At 48.3% G+C, this 19,791-nt stretch overlaps 1 protein-coding gene across 5 annotated transcripts in view; it reads right to left on the reverse strand.

The window, feature by feature from the left end:
* Arhgef7 (Rho guanine nucleotide exchange factor 7) overlaps positions 1-19,791 on the reverse strand; it is a 106,046-nt gene that overhangs the window by 9,749 nt on the left and 76,506 nt on the right. For all 5 annotated transcript variants that reach the window (XM_070002603.1, XM_070002604.1, XM_070002606.1 and 2 more), the window contains 9 exons: positions 15,063-15,201; positions 14,279-14,338; positions 13,193-13,339; positions 10,698-10,784; positions 9,277-9,355; positions 9,002-9,141; positions 6,418-6,642; positions 4,287-4,380; positions 1,118-1,207 (listed from right to left, as the gene is read on the reverse strand). In XM_070002603.1, the coding sequence (XP_069858704.1) occupies positions 1,118-1,207; positions 4,287-4,380; positions 6,418-6,642; positions 9,002-9,141; positions 9,277-9,355; positions 10,698-10,784; positions 13,193-13,339; positions 14,279-14,338; positions 15,063-15,201 (1,061 nt within the window). The remainder of the gene's footprint in view (positions 1-1,117; positions 1,208-4,286; positions 4,381-6,417; positions 6,643-9,001; positions 9,142-9,276; positions 9,356-10,697; positions 10,785-13,192; positions 13,340-14,278; positions 14,339-15,062; positions 15,202-19,791) is intronic.

The raw sequence follows: 19,791 nt of genomic DNA on the forward strand, positions 1-19,791 counted from the left end.
AGCCATGCCAGCCCCACAGGTGCTCACAGACCTGCTTGTGCCCCACCCCCCACACGAGACTACTGCGTCCATATCCACTTCAAGGAAGCGAAATTGAGATAGCTAATTTAAAACATCTCAATTCAAAAACCCTTCAGAGATTGATGGCCACATTTTCAGCCTATTACTTAAGATGGCATCACTATCAAAGGAGGAAAGTAAGGACTTTCAATCACAATCATCTGACTTAGAAATCATTGCTTCACTGTACACACATATATTCCAGTTTGCTTGGGCACGTGGGCCTTGCTCCTTCCTGGTGCTGGTGACTAACTACTACAAATAGATGCTTTCCCCAGAGAGTGAGAACTGAATAAGTCTCAATGTCATAGGCAGAAGATGGTGCAGTGCTGGGAAAATACTAGAAATGGTTTGAAACTTCTGGATGGACCCACAAATGGATGGCTCTAACTTGCCATCCCTATCCATTACCATCCTCTCTGCAGTCACCTTTAGCAAAGGTTAAAGCCACTGAAGAACCCTCACACACACGTGCTCAGTTTAAGGCAAGGCATGACCCTGGCCTAAGCTGCCTTCCTCCCTGTAGGTGACGAGGAGGGAAACGAGCGCCTCACAGTCAGAGGAGTGGAGCCAGAACACACCATCATATCCAGTTCTCAAAAGCAAAGGAAGAGGACCACTGAAGCTCAACTGGCCACAGAAGCCAAGGGGTGGGGGCTGGGCACCGCTCCTGGTGGCTGCCAGGCCCTGCTCCCCTCCCACCTAAGGGGAGATGACTACCAAATCAATCAGTTGTTTACTCCCAACTTTTGAAGCCTCCTTCCACCCCCGGCCCCAACAGAGGCCTTATATTATCTTTTGGGCAATTGTAGGGACCTTTTAAACAACAACCAGCCCCAGCACTGCCCCTTCGCTTAAGCGTCTCCTATGACAGTCCCAGCCTTCAGCATCCTCACCTTCCTAAGCACGATGCCATGATGCTACCTAAAGAGGTACAGCGGAGACCTGGGGTCCTCTAGCTTGCCACTTCCTAAGCTCCAAACCTACTACCCCACCCCAATATCAGCCACTAAGAAAGAGTAGCTGCCTCAGAGCAGGACGTCACTGTGACACTTACTGGAATTCAGCGTCTGCCGCGTTTTGGCGCTTGTGCAGTAGGCTTCGATGACTTTCAGAATCTGGGCGTCTTCTTCTAGGGCAGCCGTGCCTGTTGAGAGATGAACGCCTGTCACCATCCTACACTCAGTGGGAGCTACATCGCCAACTCACCAGAGAGCAGCCGTGGGGGCCCAGAGGCGCGGGTTCAGTGGAACTCGCTGTTTGTCAGGGAACTCATCTCCATTCACAAGTAGAGAGTACATCCAAAAGGATTTTAATTTTTGGAAAATATATAATCTTATTTGTAACTTCTCTGGCAAAGAGTTAGTAGCCTAGTTGTATACTAATCCATTAGAAAAAAAAAATCTGCCACACACAAACCGAAAACTGGGTGAGAGATAAGGATAAGTATTTCATAAAGGAGCAGCAAAGACAGTAAGAAATACTCTCGCTAGAAAAAGAAGAAACAGTAAAGTATCCCATCTTTACAGCTGGCTGCTGGACTTACAGACTGCCTACCCAATGACTACAGGCCTACCAAGGCACACTGCCCCTGACTCAGGCGGAACTCCATCTACTAGGTTCAGGAAGCCCCAGTCAGACTCCCCAGATGATGAGTGATCTGGGCAGTGGGAGACCAGACAGCCCCTCGCCAGCAGGCAAAGGCCCATACAGTCAGCCTATTTTCTGTGTTTTCCCTTTTTCATTTCTTCCTTTGCTAGGACACAATCTGGATATATATTTTTTAAAGCTCTAACAGAAAAAAATGAGAGAATATAAAGTTCTTTATAGCTATATAATTAAGCCTCAATATAACTTACGAGTAAAACAAGCCACCAGACAATAGTTTGCACTGCCAAAAGTTAAGTCTATTGGTAAGCCTTAAATTTCACTACCTGGGCCACCAAGCACTCTCCTTCAGACAGGAGCAAGCCGGCCCTGCCCAGGGACCGCCCTCTGGGTAGCAGAGACTCTGTGGGCTCAGAGATGTGTTCTACAGGGGCATAGTATGGCTGCTATAACCACCTGCCCAGCTCAGAGGTGGAAGATCAAAGATGTAAAGGCAAAAAAGAAGTACGCTGCTGGCCTTCCAAACAGAGCCACACTGGTGCCACGCCCGATTACAAGGGGCAGTGGCAGTGGCTGCCAGGAGGACACCACCGCTGCTGTGCAGTGGTACTGCTGCAGACTAGAGAAACCCAGTGCCCACAGCACACGGAGGGCCCCAGGCAGGGCCCCATGCAGCACAAGCACAACGGCTTTAGCACTCAAGGTCTGCTGAGCACTCAACACGCACCACTCGGGGCTACTTGAGGCCCACTTATGAACCACACCCTCTCGGCCCTGCACCCTCTGCAGGGCTACGTGTGGACCACTTATGGATCATCCACAGTCCTCCTGTCCCCACCCGCTGGGGGGTGGGTAGGACAGGGGTGCAGGTACCCCACGGTTTCATCGCCAACCCCCCCAAACAACCAACTTAACCCAAGCCAGCCTTCCCAGGGTGTCAGAACCACATGTCCACCTGATGCCACCTCACAAAGCAGGTGACAACTGGGCATGTGGCAGCCATGGTCTGCACATGCTGCAGGATGGACACTGTATGGCATCCCTGTCCTCCATTTGGGATGGGGGCAATTTTACAACATCTTCTGGCTTTGCCACATGTCCTCTGGGGCCACAGCTGAGCTGTGCTCTGTCTTCACAGCCAGTCTGTCATTCCTACCAAGGCCCACATCCCCAGCAGCACCCACATCACTACTCTTAATCCACTCAAGGCACCCACAGGTATCTGACCACCTGCCCACACTCGAAGGACACTCTCCACGTCCTAAGCCCTGGAGCTTCCTGCAGCCCCCCCAACTACAACCTAGGCCCAGATCCTGGGCTGTCCTTCCACTACCCCCTCCCAGCAGCCGGCAGCACTCCCCAGACGACACATCGAGGATGACCCCATCACAGCTCTCTTCTGTGTCATCCGACGGCATGTAAGCTCTTGAGGTCAGGGTGTTCTCCTCATTCACACCCCCGTCCCTCATGCAGACACAGAAGCATCTACACGTGGAAGGTACATGGCAAACAACTGCCACCCCTACAGTCCACCCACTGTCCCCCATCTGACAGTGGCAGCTTCCAGGAGCAGAGTAGGTGCTGCCAGACACAAGAGACCCTCTCACCTTGAGAAGGGCTGTCAGAGCCTCTCACCCAAAGAGAGGACGGGTGACCCTGGCACGCTGGCAGATGCCATGAAAGGTGGGTGCTGTGGAGATGTGCCTCCCATGAGGAGGAAGGCGCCCTGTGAGGCTTGCAGCAACCCTGTGGTGCAGGCCTGAAGCCCAGGCTAGGCAGGTACTGATCTGAGAACTGCTACCCCTCTCCCCCGCAAGTAGATCATCAGTCATCCTCAAGTTCTGCCTGAAATGCTCTCTCATGAGCCTTTTAAGAACACCTGAAGTGTCTCCATGGGTATGAGGAGAATGCCAGAGGTACGAGGCCCATATGACCCTCTCTGTCACTGTGAGTCACTGGCTGGCTGGCAGCCCCGTCCACAGTGAGAGGCAGCACCTCCTACAGTGGTGCTTCCCTTCAGCCAGACATCCATCTGCTCGTTGTATCCTTTCTCCCAGATAGGGGCGTGGGAATGGTGGGAACTCTTTCCATTCCATCTAGAAGCTCTATGTGTCCCCAGGCTGTCAACTGAGCACCCATATGTGAGATTTCACCATGAGAGCCACGTGTGAACCTCAAGGTGGAGCCAGACATTGCCTTATGCCCGCCCCCAAAGTGTGCCAGGGAAGAGGCCCAAACTCCAGCATGGAGACAGCTGGCTCAGGCTGAAGGGGAGAGGAGAAGAGAGGGGAGGAGGGGAGCCTACAGGCAATCACAGGACTGTGGCTGAGCGTGGGGAGAGCAAGAGACACCCCTACCCCCTTAGTACAGAACCAGTCCTGGCCTGGCTGTCAGGTAGTGATCTGGACCAGGTGGAGTGGGGCAGGCAGATCCTACAACAGGTCACAGTCCGCACACATGCTGCCTGCCTGCCTGCCTGCCTGCCTGCCTGGTTGCCACCGCCTCGACACGCAGGCCCTGCTTTTATCTAAACCCCCTGGAAGGCCACTGATGGCGTCCTGTTCCCAAGCTCCACTGTGACACAGAAGCCATGGTCCCACCCATGCCTCGGTACTCACTCTTCCTCAAGGCAAACTCCTCATCTGAAGGCTTCCGCTCCGGCTTGCGCTTGGGCAGCAGCTTCTTCATGGTCTTGGGGCTCTTACTAAGATCCTGAGGAGACACACAGGACAGAGCTGCCACGGAGCCCCAGGGCACTGCTGTGGAGGAGGAGGGCAGCGTCGTCTCCCAGCGATGCTGCCCACCTCGCTCACACAGCTGTCCGGCGCTCATCCAAAACCCAGAGGGGCCTTTTGCCACTGGTCACTAACACTCTTGAAAGCCCTGGCTTAATGTCCCACGGTGCCACCCAGCAGAATTACTCTGGCTGGGGGGGAGAGAAAGGTCAGGTGTCACGTGCACTCTCCTCCCATAGGAATGATAAAAGACCAGAAAACCATGGATATTTTGTGAAAGGGAAGTAAAAGCTCCTTTAAGAAATACGTGGATGGGAAGAAGGGTGCCCAGGAATGGAGGAGGGTAAACAAATGCAGTCTTTAAATTCAGTGCACATTATGTCAAGATTGAACTGCGCAGCTGCCTGCTGGGGAGGATGGGAGAACAGTGGATGGGGTGACACTGATCAAGATGTGCTGCACTAGTGACCCGACTTTTGGAATTGTAACCACTGCATACAACTACTTAAAATTTTAAAAAAAAAGAGAAGAAAAAGAGATGAAGCCACAGGAAAAAAATAAAATGAGTTGGTGAGGACAGGCTCTGAGCACAGAGAAACCCAGTAACCCAGTACTAAGGCTCGGGGCTGCTCTGCACCCCAATTCAAGTGTATGTGTGGTGAAGAGGGAGCAGCCTGGCCCCTCTTAGCATCCATTAGTCACAGACAGGGAACGAGGCTGACATCCAGCCCATTTCAATTTTACACTCAAAAAAGAGGTGTGCTCTAGCTATACAGTATGTCAGACCCAAAGCACAAGGGAACTGAGTCTGCCTTGCCTGTGTCCCAGAGAGCCTGTGTACACGCTCAGGCAACACTACCTGGCCTCAGAGCCAGCCAGGCTCAGGGGCTGCGGACAACACTCCAGGAGGCCTCAATTCTCGGCAGCCCCTCCCTGCTGTCGCGAGGGTGTGGGGGCTGCTCCCACCTGGCCGCAGTTAGCCTGTGCCCACCCCAGTGCTTCCTTCTTGCTCTGCCTGCTTCTTTGCCTAACAGTTTTAACCCCAGCAACGACATCTCCAGTTCTTGCTAATACCTCACTATGTGTGCTAATACCTTCACACTATGTGACAAAGAATATGCTTGAAGCAATTGCCCACATTAAAAAGCTTCCAACCTGGTATGTGACTATCCTGGACAAAAACAATATCCACCAGGAGCAGAACCATGGAAGCTGATTCATCTTTCCCGGGTGTTTTTTCTGTACCACAGGAGGGGAAGAGGCTGCCCAGCGGCCCTACTAGCATGGTAGGGCCAGAAGCAATGAGGGTGCACCACCACACTCGCACTCCTGCACTCACCCTCACAGATGTGCATATGAACTTGCACATGTGTCACACTCATCGCCACACTGCTCACACTGCAAAAGTGCATACTCATGGCAGTGATGGGCTTTCTTCTGCATAAGCAGGTATAGGTGAGAGCCCGGGAAGCTGCTAACACCATTTAGGCACAGGAGCTGCAATGTAACGGAACCTCGCGTGTATATAAAGCTGGGCTTCAGCCAGAGCAGCAGAGGCAGGAAAGAGATGCCTCAAGACTGCCCTCACAGTACTGGTGCATGTGCTCTTCCTCTCAGACAATGGCAGGCTTCCTGGACAGATCCCTAGCACAGTAAAAGGGCATGCATAAGGGAGGTGAGGCCCTCACAGCCACAAGTTCACAGCCACCACAGGCTCAGCCACGCCCATCTCCAGCTCTCCCAATGGCCTCCCAACAGGCACCAGGAGGGCATCAATGCACTGTGCAGACAGGCCCCTCTGGGCACTATCTGGAGGCCTTAGAGCATTGGCATCACCAGAAGGAAACAACAATAGACTGAGGGTAGGGCCTGTACACAGTTCTGAAGAAGGCACAGAGAAACATAGGACTTCACTTCTGAATTCACTGGACGCACAAAGTGACCAATCTACAGACCCGGGCTCGCGGCGTGCTTGTCGGTGGTCGGTGGTGTCTGGGTGGCTGAAGGGTCTCACCTCCTTGTAGCAGAGGGCAGCCGAGGGCCGGAGGGGAGGTGCAGGCCGCAGGCAGCTCAGGCTCCACGGCTTGGGGGTCTTCGGAGGCTCCAGAGGTCCCCAACTGATGGTGGTGTGCGTGGCACCGTGGTGGGAGGGGTGGGGGAGCGTGTGGTACGTGGGCGCCAGCGCCACGGGCTTACTGTCTGCGTGCTTGCTGGATGGAGGGATGGGGTGGGAGGGGAGCTGTCGGCACAGAGAGTGAGAAAAGCAGAGACGGCATGAGACTGGTGTGGTTGCTGCACAAGAACCCGATCACATCCAGCTTTGCCAGCAGTGGGTTTCCAGTGGGCACAGGCCACCCTCCATTTCAGTGATAGCTGGCTCTGGCTGTGAGAAGCGACTCTGCGCTGGGGCTAAAGGCCAGTTCCCCAAAGGCTACATCTGCCAGACAGGAATGTTTGGGAAAAGGTTCACCACTGAGCATAAACCACTGAGCGTCATCATCAGAAGTCCATACAAGAACAGGCCTTCACAGACAGAAACTTGAAGGACAGTTCTTCCAGTCACACTTAAACTACCACCTGGTCATACCGGGAAGGAGCAAAGCTAGGGCCTGACCACTGGGCCAGAAGCAGGGTAAGGCAGGCAGGGCTAGTCTTTCTGGCACTCAGCAGCCAGGTTCATTTCTAATGGCGGCCTTCATATGCAAAGGGCTGAGAGACTGATAAAGAGCCATCTACCCCATCATAAAAAATTGTATCTTTAAGATAAGCAAGATATTCTCTTAACTCAGTTCAATCTAATTTATCAGAGGTATGTTATTAACATTAGGTTTGTATTCCTGTACATCCTCAGAACATCTCATCACACTGCTAATGAAACAAAATCTTAAAGTAGCCAACATTCAAAATGAACCACTGGGCCCCAAGTGCCTCATGGGGCAGGCAGAGGGGTTCTGGGAGTCCACACTTGGTGAAGCCATCATGCTAAAGGTGTGACAGACCCCAGAAACAAGGCCAAACTCCACCACCCCCACCAATTATGAGCTCCTAGATAGGAGCTAGCTGTTACTGACCACTACTACACAAAACAGGCTTCCTCAAACTAGGTAACTTACACGCAGAGAAAGTTGTGTCAAACATTGTCTGACTTGTCCTCATCTAAGAAAGTTACAGGAGTATATTTGATGGGAAAATGAAAATACATTCAAATTGGATCCCAGGCAGAACAGAGAGAATCCCAGAGATGCTCCCAAGAGCAAGTAGAGCACTTCAAATGTGGTAGAGCACTTCAAATGTGGTAACTGAGGTAAGCATCTTCTCCCAACCCTCAGGGACTGCACGTGCCCTGCTGAAGGGTACGAGCCTAGCACCATTGCCTGACATGAAAGAAACAATGAAGTACAGGCCCAAGTATACAGCAAAGTCTGCCCAAAAGAAAACTATACTTTCAGGCTGCAACTGAAGATCTGAATGAGAAACCACATACACTGCCCTGCAGATATGCTTCAGACATATCATGAAAACTAAACATCTACAGGGATTTTTAATGTAAGGAGAAGTGTCTAGAGCACGGCCATTTGTGTGGGCCAGCATTAGTTCTGGCCTCCACCTGCTGACAGAGCAAGAGCAGGAGACAGCCATCTCCCAGCTTCAGCTTTGGGGTAAATGTAATGATGACCCTTGAAGACAGGAAAGTGAGCCACAAAAGCAGAAACTATCCTACTAGTCTAATGAAGACGGGAGGAAAATTAAAGGGAAAATGCCTATTAAATCATAATTTGTTTTTTTGTTTTTTTGGGTTTTTTTGTCGGTCATGGGGCTTGAACTCTGGGCTTAGGTACTGTCCCTGCGCTCTTCAGCTCAAGGCTAGTGCTCTACCGCTTGAGCCACAGTGCCACTTTGGGTTTTCTAGAAGTTTATTGGAGATAAGAGTTTCACGGAGTTTTCTGCCAGCCAGGGCTGGCTTTGAACCGAGATCCTCATATCTGTCTCCTGAGTAGCTAGGATTACAGGCATGAGCCACCGGCGCCCAGCCATAATTTGTTTTTTGAAAAGCCCTATTAAATTTTCACTAAAAAGGATAATGTTAAAATAATTCAGCGTCTATTTCTTAATCACAAACAGTTCAACGAGGCCTGGATTTGGCTCTTGATTTGAAATGCTGTGTCTCTTTAAAAAAATCAAAAGCTGCTGGGCTTTTTATTAATTGAAAAATAATGCATTTCTTAAAATTAAATTAATATGTTAAAATTAGATTGTAATGTCTTTAACACAAATCTGGTTGCCTTCATGATCATAATTTACCTTTAAAAAAAAACCACAACATAACAAACGTAGTTAAAATTTCAGAAAAACACTCCCTATGAATTGAGTGGTTCTAGGGTATTGGTGGGCACCCCATGGTCTTGGGAGTGGCTCTTAACAGGCTAGCGAGCCACCCCACATCAGTGATCTCATGAGCATACGAGGCAGAGGGCACCACACCCCCATGTGAGACCACAGCCCACAGAGCGCGAGAGGCAGGTCTCAGAACCCTGACACGGCCAGACCCCTCACCCCAGGCCACTTCCAGGGCCAAGAAGAAGCATGGGAGCCCTTACAGTGTGGGACGGCACAGAGTGGGGCTTGATGGTGGGGTTGCCCATTGCTGTGACCTTCGTCTGCTTCTGCAGGTGGTCCACCCACTCATGGAGGTCCTGTTGGTTGTTGCAAGATACCAGTATCCGCTCAATCATGCTCCCTAAGATGAAAAAGAATGGGTGAATACACACACACATTTACACATCCTCCCAGAAATATACAAGCAAGGATCTGCACAGAGGGCAGCTGTGACACCGCATGGTGCTGCAGATGCACACCAGCTTATACCCATCACCTGATATTTCAAATGCGTTTCTATGGTTTTCGCTGTCCTCAAGCTTTGTGATTGTCATTCCTGTCGTTGGTAGCTTTCCCTAAAAAGATCCCCCACAAAAAAAAACCATAATCAGTGCCTTTCTAGTAGAGAATGTGCTATTATAAAACATAACTGACTTTAAAAATGACAGAGAAACATTGTGCACCAAATTGTGCATTGTGCTATTTGCTTATAGCAGTGCATGTGTAAAATTAAAAACTACCTAAAGTAAGACATAATACCACAGTGAAGACACCAGAAGGTAAAGTACAAAACTGAACAGAATGTTCATCTGTTGATTTCTCTAAACATAAACAGAGACACAAAAAACATTACACTATTATAAAATCAGAGTACAGCAGCTGTTTCAAAGGACATGTCAGTATTATGAAGCAAACAAGACCCTGAATCTAAGAGCAGGAACTGGGGGGCAGTAACGTGGGGCTGGCTGCAGACAGGTGCTAACGGCAGCAACTCCTGCCAATGAGAGGACCTGGACCTGGGCCTGAAATGTCAGCTTTAAGATCCCAGATGGGGGATGAAAAGCTGATCCTTATGAATAAAGCAGATGCCAACACAAAATATCTCGTCCCACAGCCATGTCCAATTGGGCTGAATCTTTAGAAAAAGTGTGTCAGTGTTTGAGGCTAAGTTGTCAGTAAGGGGAGGGCTCCATCAGCAAGCCAACAGCAGCACTTCCCAATACAGCATGAGCAAGCTGCCCCAACAGGACATGGGGCAATGTACAACCTGCTCATGAAAATCAACATCTGGGAGGCAGTGCACTAGGCAGCCTGCATCCCCCCTCCCCTGACGTCCCACAGAATGCACAGGGAAGACTGCTTGCACCCATCTCAGAGCCAAGAACCACCCACTTCTTGCAGGATTCTTTGCAGAAACCACTGAAGGACTGAAACCACAAGGTTAGGCAGGCACATGCTACGTGTGACGGGATAATGAAGGTCTGTGGGTGTCAGACCCCTTACAACACACTTTCTTCTATACCAACCCACTGAACCCACTGTGCCTTGTGGAGCCCAACATGCTTTGCATGAGATGATGCTGTGCATGGCACACTTACACGCCCAAGCACTGTGTCTTTACAATATGACCCCACAGGTGAACACTCCCTTCCTTACAAGTACTTGCATTCTCCATCATACACAGTAACAAAACATTCACTCACTCAAAGCAATGAGAAGTAGACGGGGTTTAGACAGTAGGATGTCCAGGTGGCAAGTTTCTTCCTATCTGAACAATACTGATTAAAAACAGCAAGTGCCAAAAGTGCCACTGGCCACACACAGATGTGTGTGACACAGTGCAAAAGTTCAAAACCAGTGTCAAAATGACTTCCATATCCCTCACAAACAATGAACATAAACCCAACTGTGTTTTACCTGATAGATGAAACCGCTCATTCTGGGGCTGGCAGATAGCATTAGTAAAAGGTTGGGGAAGAGCAGAAGATATCTTTCATTCTTTTCCTTTAAAAAAAAAAAAGTAATTTTCTAAAACACACTTATTGGATAAAAAAGGTCAGATACTATCAAAACAGATTTGCAATTGTGAAAATGAAAAAGAAAACCTATTGGGGATACTGTTTTTTGGGGAAAGAGGTCAGTGAGTTTGACAGAGAGGAACACAGCTGAAATGTGTGGAGATGAAATTTTTCATCCCCTGTCTGATATAAATCAATAAAAAAATTACTTGCTAATGTTATAATATGACCTGACAAATATTTCCTATTGGTATTTCTACCAAATTGTATTAATAACAATTAATTAAATTGTTATGATCAATTCTGATATAAGAAGAGCACTTTAACCAACAGGTTAAACACTTCAACATATAAAAGCTAACAAAGAAACTATTAAAAAGTTTCCTGGACTCACAAACACATTATTTTAGTTCTAAAAGTTTCTTTTCATACATCAGAAAAGAAAAACTCAGAAAATGTACTGAGAGGCAGGGAAATAGGGGGCTTCTACAAGTCAAACTGTTCTCATTTGTCTCTTAGTTTTTCCTGGTTTGCATGGAATACATGACTTGTATATTAAAATGATTTGATAACATAAGCCAAAGAGATCACATCTGCAGACAAAATTTCCCAAGAGTCTAGGATACACACAGACAGGGACGCCAGAATCCTATCCATGCACTGAGACACCAGCCAGACACTTGTACACTCTTCACCACCAACTGCACAAAATGCCTTGAAAAGACAACAACCATACTGCGAGTTGGGCAGCAGAGTGTCTCACATCTGTAATGCCACCTACTTGGGGGGGGGGGGGGGAGACAGCGGGGAGAAGGGGAGGGACCCAAAGCAGGAGGATAGCAGTTTGAGCTAGCCAGGGCAAAGTTAGAGAGGTTCATCTCAAAATAAAAGGGTAGGGAAGTGGCTCAAGTAGGAGGGACATGACACAGTACTTATCCAGTAAGACTCTGGGATCAATTCTAGTACCATAAAAATGAAAGAATAAATGAAAAGATCTGTATCTTAAGGAAGTCCTGAACACAGCATCGGGCTCCCCTCTTGGAACTGACAATGTGTGCTGGGAATGTCCTGAGCACTGGCCCAGGAAGCACCTGCAGACAGACATCTTCACAGGTTGCTTACGCCCGTGGGTCATGTCTGGGGTAGAACCCACCAACACTGCAGAGATCAAGTACTGCAACAAACACACTTCAGGAAATGTTTCAGATTATCTTCAGAAAAAGCTTAAAATTATAGGATTTAGAAACAAACTGTTCCTGGAAAGATCTGGGGGTTTCAGGTCAATGTGGTCAATGAGGAAAGTCTAATTTCTAGGATACTCAATACCACAAAGCCTCAAAGTACATAAAAGGAATTCCATTTGAAAATTTCATGCAAGGAAGGAACATGTGGTGTGAGTTTAAGTTCAGTTTTCTTATTTTTTTAAGAGCTTCTTAGGTTAAATTGGGTTATTAGCATGCTTCCTCAAGACTAATTTTTTTTTTGCAAAGGTAGAATCAAAGTAAGATAACTGCTTAGTGATCCAATAAATATGTAACTTCCACAAATCATAAAACACAACTGGTCAATTACCACTCTGTGGAGATAGCACAAGAATCCAGTTTATTCTCCTGCTTCACCTAACCCACAAGCAAACTTGTGCCTCCCAAGAATAAATACCAATTAAGAGAAAAGTATAGGGCCTTAACATTGGAAATTTCAGGTTCCCAGGAGGGATGCTTGATGGGAAACTCAGGCCAGGCCAGGCCTTCGGGTCCTGAGGCAGATTTCAATGTCACATGCCGGTCCTGTCTGGATACATCCTCTGCTTCACAAGTGCTCTGGAGCACATTGCCTCTGGCTGCACTGAACTACCTAATGGGCCTGCAGCTCTAAACTTTCTACTTACATCTGGCCTTTCTCTGACTGTCAAGGACAAAACACCAACCACAATTATAACCTAAGCCAGGACTTGCACCTTTGAGAGCCTGTACTTCAAAGTCTTTAAAAAGTAGGATAGGGGAAGTGGTGATGTGGCTCAAGCAGTAGAGCACTTGCCTTGAGCTGAAGAGTGCAGGAACAGCGCCCAAGCCCAGAGTTCAAGGCCCACGACCGACCAAAAAAAAAAAAAAAGGATAAGATGGGCACTGATGGTTCACTGCTGTACTCCCAACTACTCAGGAGGCTGAGATCTGGACAACTGCAGGAAATTCTGGAGACTCCATCTCCAAAAATAACCAACAAAAAGCCAGGCTAGACTCATGGCTCAAGTAGCACAGGACCATCCTGAGTGAGCAAGTCAGCTCAGTAAATTTGAGGCTCTGAGTTCAAATACCAGTACTGGCAAGGTGGGGAGAGAAAGAGAGGGAGAGAAAGAGGAGGAAAGAGAGTCGTGGCACAGGCTAGCTGCAGTACCTCGCTTCCTGCACACTGAATCATGACCTGCGACATGTACACAACATTGCCCAGAGTCTTAATGTCGTCCCCCTCCCAGCTCCGGATGGCTTCCGTCAGAATCTGCAGCTCAAGCTCTTTCCTTTTTCGTACTTCTTGACACTGGGCCTGCAAGACACAGGGTGATACTGTTCAGAGACACAAGTTTCCAAAATCTTAAGTTTTGGTCACATTGCTTTTTCCTAGAACAATTATTATTTTGTGTCTTCTTTTTTTTTGGGGGGGGGGGGGGTCCGGTCATGGGGCCTGAACTCTGGGCCTGGGCACTGTCCCTCAGCTCTTCAGCTCAAGGCTAGCACTCTACCACTTGAGCCACAGCACCACTTCCGGCTTTTTTCTTTTTGCTTATGTGGTGCTGAGGAATCGAACCCAGGGGCTCAGAGCATGCAAGGCAAGCGCTCTACCACTGAGCCACCTTCCCAGCCCCTGTGTCTTACTTCTTAAGACAGATCAGCTAATGATTTTCTTAACTGTATGGAATTGCAAGTTTTGCTTCAAAGTAGGAAGTAATAAAAACAAAATTCTTGAAAAACAATGACTCTGGAAAAATATTCCAAACAATATTCTAGAATAATGTCATTTTTAGAAAGAAGAATTATACAGCAAACAGCAAAATATTTCCATTCTGGCTTTTAACCTGCTAACAAAGAAAAGGAAAACAGAGTAAGTAGCACTTGTGCTATAAATAAGGCAAAGGTTTCAAAAGCAAGTTGGTAAAACAATGTGACATCAGAAGATAGCGCCAATGGCAGGGTATTCCCTAGAGTATCACAAAAGGTCCCGTGGAGAGACATGAGGAAACACTTTTAATGATCTTAAAGTGGCTCAATTTCACATAATCAGCCTATCCGCTGTATGGTACCTACAGTACACTAACACTAAAGCAAGAGAATTTTGCCATAGAATGTTACTATTCATTTGCTTTTATTTCAACTGAGTAAACATTAAATTCAAGTCACAAGTAACTTTTTACCACCTAACTTTTTGATTGACTGTGCATTTGCCATAAGAATACCTGAGGGGAAAGTAATATGCTTAATCACTTACTGAAAGATTTTTGAAGGCAGTCATAGATTTTTGAATATCTTGTCTATCAGGATGATATTCCTTTGGATAAAAGAAACACACCATTAGGTTTCATAATAAAAAATGGTACTCTCTGTAGGTTAGCCCAAAACCTTTCTAATGCTTTTCAGCCCTTAACATGGCCCTTTCTTTTACAGCATTAAAGGGCACTCTCTCTCCTCTCTCTCTCTCTCTCTCTCTCTCTCTCTCTCCCCCCCCCTCCCTCCTTCCCTCCCTCTCTCCCTCTTTTTCTTTCTTAATCATGAAGCAGTGGGCTTGGGGAGAAGGGAAACAATCTGGAGAGGAAGAACAAAAGTGAGGGCCAGCACTGTCAGCTCTGTAACTAAAGCCACACTTTGGCCATCTCTGAATGCTCTGCCCTATAACAGCAGAGCTGAAATGAAGGAAAACTAACAGCCCTCCAAACCCAGAGAGTTCAAAACTGACAGATGTCGCCATTGCTTAAGCAGCACTCTTATCACTGTCACTGTACAACCTCACTACTGGGCATGAGAGTCCTTCCCGGCTCTCAAAATGTTTTGATGGGCAGAGATGATAAGAAGGCAAATCTTTTCCATCTGTAGAGCTGAATAAGGAAATAAACTTCAGAGTTAACAAGATTATTTTGAAACTCTGGGTAAACTAAATGCTGGTGCTGGCTTCTAAAAAAGCCACACTGATCAGCTGAGAACAGCAGTCTCTGCCAGATGTTGTGCCAGCACCACACTCCCTGCCCAAAGCCCAGTGCCCAGCGGGCGCACGGCACCTCCATGTGTCTCTCCAGCTCCTTCAGCAGTGTGGGGTACTTGTCCAGGCGCATGAAGGGCTTGCTGAGGCCCGTGGTCAGCACGAGGATCCCAGGGCTGCTGGCGCCCTTTGTCTCCATGAACTCCCCCAGGTCCTCGCTGGCAGCAGGGCAGGAAAGGGAAATGTGGGGTTAGGGATGCCACAGTGTGGCTTTGCTTTACTAGTCAGAGCCAGGGCTCAGACAACTGCTCACTGTAAAGGTGATAGGTTCTACAATAATCAAATCTGGTCTGGTTATGTCCCAACACAAAAGGGAACCTGTCAAACCTATTACTGCTCTTACATAGAACACACGTCTGCAGTTCCACTGGCCCAAGCAGCTTGTGGTGTGTGAGTACCACACAGACCTGTCTCAGGGGAAGCAGCATGAACAGAGAAGGAATGGCTCCTTCCTCGTGGTCCAGGGGCCGGGAGGCCATGCTCACCCTGGACCAGTAGCCTCTGTTCATTTCCATTCATATCCCTTTCCTGAGGGACAGGATGCAGTTCGGTGGTAGAATGTCACCCAAAACCCGACCGGCTTCTAGTCATCTCCAAATCACACGAGCTGCTTGAGGAAAGGACGCCCCAAACCACAGGGGCAGAGCAGGACACTACACACTGCAGGGGCAGCTAGTGCAGTGCAGGTGACGCAACATGGCAAAAAAGGGCCAGACACACAGGCTGGATATGTAGAGGCGAGTCACAGGCCAACCGTGCTGCATTCCCACAGGACGCGGGAAGAACAGAAGCGGAAACTGAGGGCAGGACCAGAAACCACAGTTCCCTCTCACAGCCATTCAGACCGCACTCATCTCACACATGGTCAGTCCTTCATACTCTCTGTTGTCCCTACCCTCAGAGGTCAACAGGCATGGCATGAGCAGGCCTGTGGGGACTGAGAGCCATCTCCCTCCTTCCCTTCCCTCCCACCCCCCGCAGAGCTGTTCATGTTGCACAGCCACCTGCAGGAACCATGGAGCCTCAGTGGCTGCACTCCAGGCTGGGCACCAGAGTGAGGCTCAGGCAGCATACTCCATCCTAGGAGACCCACATAAGCAAGTGAACCTCAGGGGACATCCAAGGACCTGACTTAAATGCCTCCCGCATCTCCCAACCCAAGAAGAGTTGTCCTAAGCCTAACCTTCTCTAGACAACCTCGAGACCCTCAGGTGAGCTACAAAGCTGGCCTTCCCTACCCAAGTCTTACCAGGTGCCAGCCTTCTCCAGCCCCCAACACGTCCCCAAGCCAGGGGCTCCTGCTGAGAATACAGGCCACAGACAGACCACAGAGAGTGAATGTTTTAGGTGGCGCACGTGTGAACGTGAGCTGGAGCAGGCCGTCCCTCCATACCCCATCCTCATTCCTCTGGTGTTTAGGAATTGAAGGGAGAACAAGGATGCTTTACTCAACCATTACTCACCACACCAACTCCAGAATCAGGTGAAAAAGCCACGAGCCAGCTGCAAATAGCTTTCCATTTCCAAAGTGTGGAGCTTCTCCACAGGAGGCTCTATCCAAGTACCTCCCACAACACCTCGGGGGCTCACTGGACAGGCTGTTGAGCACATTCCTGTGTTGCATAGCACCTTTGCTCTAGCTACACATACCAAGCATCAATCTTTCAAATATACATATATACAAAACTCAAAGCTAACTATAGAAAGTATCACATAATCCTAGTTAACAGATGAATGGAACCTTTTCCCAATTCTAAATATGACGAAGACTTCACCATCATGATATAATTAAAATTATTGGCACAGAAATTGTCCAATTACTGCTAGGGGTGTGCACATGGGTGTGTGTCTATACTTTTACAGGCAGTACACAACTCACAATCTTCATCTCTATGATTCTGTGTTCTTCAGAAAGCTGCAGGGTTGGGATTATTTAGACAACACAATGAGATCTGCAGGCATGCAATGTGGCACTGTGCACCTTCAGGTCATGCTGTGTAGAAGCCAAGATGATCACCAAGAGCCTGTGGTGTGTAGCCACTCACAGTCACTGTGGAGATGCCTTCTGCTTCGCTTCCCCGGCCCTTTCCTCAGCTGTGCAGTAGCAGGCTCCAAGGCAGTGAACCCCCAGACCCACACTGTCCTAGACACCATAGATAGCAAAGGCCTTTCCTTTCTGGCAAGTGACTGGTGTCACCACACGTACATACAACCTGGTGTACAGCCCTGGTGCCTCCCATCACACTCTCTGCCAGGCCCTAAGACACCAGCAACTTTCATTCTACCAACTTTCACCAGGCACAGCCTCATAAAAATCAGCCTTTGTTTATTATACTAACAGTGCAATTTAAATATGAGCCACCAGCAGAAAAACACCAGGAACCCTCTAATCTGGTCTTTATTGGTATTTGAGGTTTTGGTGATATCTCATAATGACAGTGACTATTACTCCTATATTCCTAAAACTAACAAGTAAAATTTCCACAAGCAAAACTAACGTCTTAGAATGTCCACACATTAAAAACATGTACATAGCTAAGAAAAAGAACTGCATTCACGTTCCTAAAGAAGTTTTGTGTCGTTTTCATACCTCCTAGTTAGTTCCTTTGACACACAGTGACCTTGAGCTTAATTCTACCCCCTGTTGGCCACCCCAGTGTGCCTCCTCTGCCGACTGAAACAATGCTGCGGGTGCACTGCAGCACACACATAAGACTTGTACATTAAAAAGTAGCCAACCACGGGGAAGTAAATCCGCCGTTTACACATTCACATATGAAATCTGTTATTCATTCAGAAGCTGACATGAACATACAGCGTCCATGATCATATGATGAAGGAAAAGGCATCCACCCATTAGAATGCCGACTCTGCTCATGCTTTCGCCCAGATTCACACTCACGGGGGGGGGGGGGGGGGGGGGGGGCCGCGGTGCACGTGGCAAGTTCCAAAGCACTCTCACTGCATTGCTTGCAGCCCAACCCTCCAAAACAGATTTTCAACTTCAACTTCCAAATCCTAGACTCAAGCATTCAAGCATTGCAAGATGAATCATCTAGTAAGATGTGCAGCTGAGGCACTCCGGAAAGGGCAGGCGGTTGCCAGGCTGCATCTCCTCCTAAAGTGCTGCCAGACAGTGCCAGATAGTACAACCCAGTCCTCACGCACCCACTTCGGTCTCAGAAGGGCGATGTGATCTGCAATGGGTGAACTGTCATGGCTCAGGGGCATCACACCACATCCCACTGCTGCCGTGCCCACTGGCTCTAGGGGACCCTCTTCCCTGCCAAGGTCACACAACGACCTTGCCCACACACTTGCACCAGGCCATCTCCAGCATGATCTCGGGCTCCCACTCCACCTGCGACATGAAACCCAAGCGCCCCACTCAAAACCAAATCTGCTCTTCCCTCTGGTCTGTTCAGTAAAGCCCATGCCTTTCTTAAGCCTTCCAGACACGATCTGCAGAGTCACCGCATCCACACACATCTCCCCTTAAGGTTTAGGACACTTGGACACCTTCACTGATTTGGTCTCATTTCCTCTTTCTACATTCTCAACACTACCTTACAGGACCCGGGGAAGGAAACGTAAAAACATTTTATAATTTGTGGTAGCATCTGATCCTGCTTTTACGCATGTCCCTCATCACTGCCTTAATAATTCTGAAGTATTTTGGGGAGATACAAACTTAACACTTGCATTTCCTTTTGTGGAGAGGTTTCACTTAACTGTAAGTTCCAGAATCCAACAGCACAGCACCTAACTGAACATAAGCTCTGTGAGTTCTGACAGTAAGTGGGAAGGAAGAGGGCAAGGCCCAGAGGGGCAGGCGGGTCCCTCTTCTCTACAACTCCTGACATCCCAGCCCCCAGGCCTGTCAGCACCATGCCAGGATCCTGCTTCATTTGGGGCTGCAAATACAAATGGGGGTAGAGAAAACTGTTCACTTCATACTTGAGCATACTGATAGAGCAGCAACTATATTCTTAAGATAATCAATCGATGAGCCTTTTTTTGCACCTGCCTGACAGGACCTGTCCATTAATATGTGTCACACTCAATGCTTATCAGAAGCCAATGTGCAGGACCTGCAGAAAAAGAGCTGGAGCCCTTGGAGTGCAAAGTTTGTGGAGATCCCAGGCTGATAACAGCAAGCCTCTTAGCCAAATTATCGCTTGTTGAGTTATGGAAGCACAATAGCATTTATCTTGATGCTTAATGAATACTTCTCTCATTTATGAGTTTCAAAAATTTCGAAGCAGTTTTCGGAACAAACCATGAAATTCCTTCTAAAACGTTAATAAAACTGGCATGGCACTGGCTCATGCCTGTAATCCTAGGAGGCTACTCAGGAAGCTAAGATCTGAGGATCACAGTTTGAATCCAGCCCTGACAAGAGAGTCCATGAGACTCAGATCCAATTAACCACCATAAACTCAGAAGCAGAGGTGCGATTTAATTGATGGAGCCCAGCCTTTAGCAAAAAAAACTGAAACAGCACTTAGGCCCTAAGTGTGCTGGTTACCTTGCACAAAGTCAAATCTCAAATGTCAGCACTCACCAGTGTACCTGGGACAGCCAAGCAACTTTTTCCAACTCAAAACAGATAAGACAAATGTCTGTCCATCCTGCGTCATGTGTTTCAATTTTGTCTTAGGTTGAAAAACTCAAGCTAATGGTCTCTAGTTCAGTGCTCTACCTACAAAACCAAGTCCTCATTGGAAATGGGGCACTTGCCTGCATCC

This window comes from Dipodomys merriami, unplaced genomic scaffold, assembly GCF_024711535.1.
Source record: "Dipodomys merriami isolate MVZ:Mamm:240054 unplaced genomic scaffold, mDipMer1.0.p SCAF_6, whole genome shotgun sequence".
NCBI classification, from domain to species: domain Eukaryota; kingdom Metazoa; phylum Chordata; class Mammalia; order Rodentia; family Heteromyidae; genus Dipodomys; species Dipodomys merriami.